This window comes from Onychostoma macrolepis, chromosome 05 (genome assembly GCF_012432095.1).
Source record: "Onychostoma macrolepis isolate SWU-2019 chromosome 05, ASM1243209v1, whole genome shotgun sequence".
NCBI classification, from domain to species: Eukaryota; Metazoa; Chordata; class Actinopteri; order Cypriniformes; family Cyprinidae; genus Onychostoma; species Onychostoma macrolepis.
This window is the reverse complement of record NC_081159.1, coordinates 16,757,501-16,763,321: the sequence shown is the minus strand read 5'-3', so window position 1 is coordinate 16,763,321 and position 5,821 is coordinate 16,757,501. Positions and strand designations below refer to the sequence as shown.

Genomic DNA, 5,821 nt, shown 5'->3' with positions numbered 1-5,821 from the left:
GGCCCACCTCTCTTCTAGACATTTTGATTTCAGTTTAGTGTGTGGAGCGTCTGGAATCCGCTCCTTAAAGGGGGGGTTGTGTCACGGCCCTGCTGGTGTGCCCTGGTTGGCCACCAGATGTCACTGTGTGTGTTAGCACATGGCTTGTTGTTTGTTGTTGGTGCCATGTGCTCTCCTGTCTATTGTCTGACCCCGCCATCCTTGTTAACTCATTATTGTTTCAGTTACTTCACCTGTGTCCTCCTCGTTTGGCTCCCCATATAGTCTCCTGGTGTCTGCAGTCCTGTGCTGTTTTGTTGTTAATGTTGGATGTCGTGTGTGGGTTGGTTTACATGTATTGCAGCTCTCTGCCTATCTGCCTGTTTTTCCCCCTCGGGGTGGTTTTTGTTCATTTTTGTTTCTCTTTATTATTAAAAAGACCCACTTTCTCCTGCACTTGAGTCCTCGCCTCATCTCTTGACCATCCCGTGACAAGGAGTTGGTAGTGAGAAAACACCGAGGCATTACTCAAACTATTAAATTTATCAAAAGAAAGTCATACAGTTTTGGAATGATCTGAGGATGATAACATTTTCATTTTGGGCTTTACTATGCCTTTATCCCTTTAACATTTGGTAGGCTAAATTTATAATCAGTTTTCATTGCATTGCAAAAGCAGAGAGTGTGACTGTTTAAAATGGTTTTCCCTCAGTAATAATGTTTTATATAACATAGTTCATTATTTACTTAATCACTGTAATTTAGGCTAATATTGAGTCATTTACATTTTAGACACAGTTTTCCCAGTTAGTTTGTGTAGCCTACATAATGTTATTAAGCACATTTAGTAAGTGGCATCATTTCGCTAGAAGATCACGATCTGCTCATATTAAAATATGTGGTTAACAGATCGAGTGACCTAAAGTTGGTAAAGTTGCGCTTGTGGGAGGAGAACATCAGTTTTCACTACTGTGGCTCGCTTTCACATTGCCGCTGCCTGTAACAAAGCTGTGTCAGAATGAAACTGATCTTCACACCGTTTGCATCAAAAGACAGCACATCTGGAGGACATCAGCTTCATCTGCAGCTTCATTCGCGGTTATGTAGAAACAACAGTAGTAGTCCTCAAGGATGAGCTTTCTCTTCTTACTGATTTTCGGAGCAGATGCACTTCTTCAGTGGATTTGGGAATTCATATATGCGGAACGTCATGTGCTCATGTCACCCCACTTTAGCGTGTGCGCAGCTTTTGGCACTCACCTCATCTTCTCTGCTCCCTTCATGCTTCTGGACGTGTTCAGTCAACACTTGGGATGTCTCCATAAGTACAGGATACGCCGTGAAGTCGTTGGCTTGCATCAGTGGTTTCAATGTGCTACTCGAATTCTATGGAAATACGTGGTTGGCGTTTTACCATTAACTGCGCTGGTTCTGTCGGTTCGGAGCACGCATTTCCCGGAGACAGCACCTTCTTGTTTCCATGCCTTTAGGGAATGTGTATCGTGCATGCTCATATTCGATACGCTCTTCTTCTTTTGCCATTACACCATTCACAAGTAAGTATCACACATCGTCAAAATGTGGAGCTTCCAACATTGCACGTGTGGAGCATTGAAAATTTGAATGACAAAGTTTTAAATCTTTTAGTCATTTATTGTCATATAACAGTTTTATTAAATTAGACGCTATAATCTAGGCTACACTGGTATTGGCATTGGTATTGGTACGGCTGGCATTCTTAAGAATATAACCCGATCTCGTGAAAGTGCGTATAAATAGTACGCCAAATAAAAATAAAAAACTCGTGGTATTGATACGCAAAAATGGACTTTGGCGTGTATATGCTACGCGATGGGTAGGATTAGGGTTGTGGGGGTAGATGCGTATCATATGTGACCCTGGACTACAAAACCAGTCTTAAGTGTCAATTTTTCGATATTGTTATACATCATCTGAAAGCTGGATAAATAAGCTTCCCATTGATGTATGGTTTGTTAGGATGGGACAATATTTGGCCGAAATACAACTATTTGAAAAAGTGCAAAAAAAATCAAAATATTGAGAAAATCGCCTTTAAAGTTGTCCAAATGAATTCTTAGCTATGCATATTACTAATCAAACATGACGTTTTGATATATTTACAGTAGTAAATTTACAAAATATCTTCATGGAATATGATCTTTACTTATTATCCTAATGATTTTTGGCATAAAAGAAAAATCTATAATTTTGACCCATAAAGTGTATTTTTGACTATTGCTACAAATATAACCCAGCAACTTAAGACTGGTTTTGTGGTCCAGGGTCACATATGTCTGTTCTCATAGGACAAATTTGAACAGTTACCGCTTTTAGCATGCATTGCATGTATATAAATTAAATTTGACCATTCACATATTGTACAAAAAAAATTTAGTTTTCGCCTGAAGCCACCCATGAAATTTATGAGAAAAAAGATGGGTTTCAAGCACAGTTAATGCTTGTCATATGAGTTTTAATGTGTTCTAAGCTTAGTGGGTTTATGAAGAAAACAACAGGGGTCATTAGCGCATCCTTAAAAGCCCTATGGCCCTATTTGAAAAACAAAAAACAAAACAAAATAAAAAACAAAGATACTTATGGATATTTTTAGATTATAATTATATAGGATTATTAATTTAATAATTAAAAATATAATTAATAAATGTAATAATTTTAATTCAATTTATTATTTCAATATAATAATATTGCTTTTATATAACCTAATAATAATAATAATGCATTTACCATATTTGAGAAAAATAGCTATTGTGGAAAATTATTCAAAAATTAAACCTTTATTTAATACCAGGTGAAAATGAAAAATGACAAACAGTTGCTATGAAACAAATAAATAAACAAATAAATTCTGTTCTGTAAGGCTTATATTGTCATAAATATGTGAGATATTATGAAATTATAAGTGATTTAGATTAACCAGGAGCAGAGAATCTTTGGTGAAAATTGTCCCAGAGAGTTTTAATGTTTCTTTTTGGTCAAATTGCAGATCTTATGGCAATAGAGGGATTCCAAAAGCTGATCTGAAAATGAGATTACCGAATTTACTCACCTGCTAATGTAGTTCAATGTGTACTTGTGTAATGTCACTGTCTAGTGTAGTTTATATAGTTTTCTGTATAAAACAGACTAGACAAGAGATGTAAAGCATGGATCTGGCCAGATTACAAACGCCACATGCAAAAAATCTCTGTATATGCTAGAATTTGTGGATTAGCAACAGTGCCATGACTCCAACTACTTTATAAATTTAGATTCCCAAATATAAGGAACAAACTATCGTGTGCACAGCTCAAAACTTCATCTATATATATATATATATATATATATATATATATAAAAACACGTCCATTTCACTTTCATAATCTGTTGATGTCATTATCACATCTCACTCTTGTTGTCTCCACTTGTAACTTTAGCAAGGCCCATATTTATGTATTCTATTTATTTAAAAAATTTCAGTACATATTTATATCATATATAATATTATTATATGTAACTACATCAAATGTCTGTATTTTTCCCAGAATTCCCTGGCTGTACCACAGCATCCACCACATTCACCATCAGAACAGGAACACTTTTGCTCTGGCAGCTCAAGACTCAAGTATTTCTGAACTGCTGTCTCTACAAACCCTTGCATTTATAAGTGTCATGCTTGTGGGCTGCCACCCTTTTAGCGAAATCCTTTTCCATCTGGTTAACACCTGGATGGCTGTGGAGGACCACTGTGGATATGACTTTCCTTGGGCACTGCATCGGTTGTTGCCGTGCTTTGGCGGGGCGCCGCACCACCTGGCCCACCATCAGCACTTTAAAGGGAACTTCGCCCCCTACTTCAGACACTGGGATTACATCTTTGGGACCTCATTGCCCATTTCAGTAAATAAGAGAGGCCATATATAGGGTGAATCCAGGTTAATCAGGCCATTACAGGACAGTGAGAATGAGACTATTAAAAGTGTCCCATTGTATCTGATTTCACCCTATATGAATTCACATATAATAACCCAGTTTTTGCCAAGATTTTCAAAATTTCTTACTGGATTAAACCCAGTTAAGCCTGGGAACATCAAGTTAATTCTGTTTATAATAATCAGTTAGCTTGGATTCTTGACCTGATTTTGTACTCAGCCTAAACTGTATAGAAATCTTATGTACACCTTTTCATGTTGTATATTTATCAAGTGTTTATTCAAGTTGTTTTGTTAAGGGCTGATAACATAACATTTTTGTTCTTTTACAAATGTTTCTGTATACAAATATAATTATTGCAGCTGGAAAAATTCTATTTTATTTTTATTTTATTTTATTTTATTTTATTTTTATTTAAGGCAGAAAAATATTTTACTGTCTCAGACAATAAAATAAAACATTTAAAAAGTTTTCTTTTATTGTCTGAGACAGTAAAATATTTTTCTGCCTTACATGGGTGGATTTTGGTATGTATTTTAATATACAAAAAAGCATTCAAAAGCGCAAAGGATGTTTTTTTTTTTTTTTATGTTTCTGAAAAAAGTATGCTCACCAACACTGTAAAAAGTGATAAGTAAAAAATTGAAATAAAAAATAATAATTAAAAAAAAAAAAGTTAAGTGAACTTGACAATTCACTTAACTTATTTTTTTAATTATAATTTACTTAAAAATGGTAAGTTAAGTCAACTTATCACTTTTTACAGTGAAGGCTATGTGCATTTACAATAAAAATCATTAAAAATAAAAGTCATTTGGACATGGATGTGAGTCAACAGGGCTAAAACCAACAGTTTTACACCGATTTATTTCCCAAAACTATGCCTAATGGTTTGAGAAACGCTTTAATTTTAAGTTTTAATTTTAAGTCACAACTGCGCATGCACACTTTTGTGGCCTAAACTTAACTTCTAGTAGACTTCCGCAAAGAATCAATAACAAAAAGTCTTTCTACAGTAGATTAGCAAAATGTGGGACCTAATGGTTAGAGAGTCGGACTTGTAATCCAAAGGTTGCGAGTTCGAGTCTCAGGCCGGCAGGAATTGTAGGTGGGGGAAGTGAATGTACAGCGCTCTCTCCACCCTCAATACCACGACTGAGGTGCCCTTGAGCAAGGCACCGAACCCCCAACTGCTCTGAGTGTGTGTGTTCACTTTGTAGAGCACGCAGAGCACGAATTCCGAGTATGGGTCACCATACTTGGCTGTATGTCACGTCACTTTCACTTTCAAATATGTTTGAGGCCTTATTAAAAATGTAAATTCATTCTCTGCCAGCAGGAGGTGCTTTTGGTGTGAGATAGAAGTTTTCCCCGGTAATGGGTAATGGCTGTACACAAAGCAGAGTTGTTCACTAACCAGCAAGACGAAATGAAAATGACATTGAAAATGCTCTGAAGACAGTCGTTTCCTTCAGAGATGTAGTGATATAAAAAACTGTGCTGCATTTCGATTTTGAAATGTGCAGTGATATACATATTTTTTCAACAAAGTCAAAGCCTTTTGGAAAATCTATTTGTAGTGGTCAGTTTTGATATTTTGGTGGGTTGCCACAAATAAATCAATGTATGGGAAACATTGCATCCCACAGCACAACAACCTGAGCCCAACTTCAGTCATCTCATCACCTTAACTTTAACTGCGTTTGTAGTTGGCACCACTAGCCAGACTGATAAACAAACACAGACCAGAAGTCAACTTCAGGCCAGGCGCGTGCGCCTGATAAAACCGTCTATATTCTCTCTGTGAATGTATGTGCATGATTGATAAGGGCAAGTGGAGGGAATTTGGCCAGGACACCAGGGTTACACCCCTACTCTTTATGAGAAGTGT

At 36.3% G+C, this 5,821-nt stretch overlaps 1 protein-coding gene across 1 annotated transcript; it reads left to right on the top strand.

The window, feature by feature from the left end:
• Positions 1 to 982: 982 nt before the first annotated feature.
• ch25hl3 (cholesterol 25-hydroxylase like 3) lies at positions 983 to 4,289 on the top strand. The gene is made up of 2 exons (XM_058776724.1): positions 983 to 1,535; positions 3,543 to 4,289. Exons 1-2 carry the CDS (start codon positions 1,111 to 1,113, stop codon positions 3,919 to 3,921), a joined length of 804 nt encoding a protein of 267 aa, XP_058632707.1. The 5' UTR covers positions 983 to 1,110; the 3' UTR covers positions 3,922 to 4,289.
• The last annotated feature ends 1,532 nt before the right edge of the window (positions 4,290 to 5,821 follow it).

Coding starts and splice junctions, on each gene's coding strand:
- ch25hl3 (XM_058776724.1), top strand. CDS start 1,111: ATGAGCTTTCTCTTCTTACTGATTTTCGGAGCAGATGCACTTCTTCAG. Junction 1,536..3,542: donor TGCCATTACACCATTCACAA/GTAAGTATCACA, acceptor TATTTTTCCCAG/AATTCCCTGGCTGTACCACA.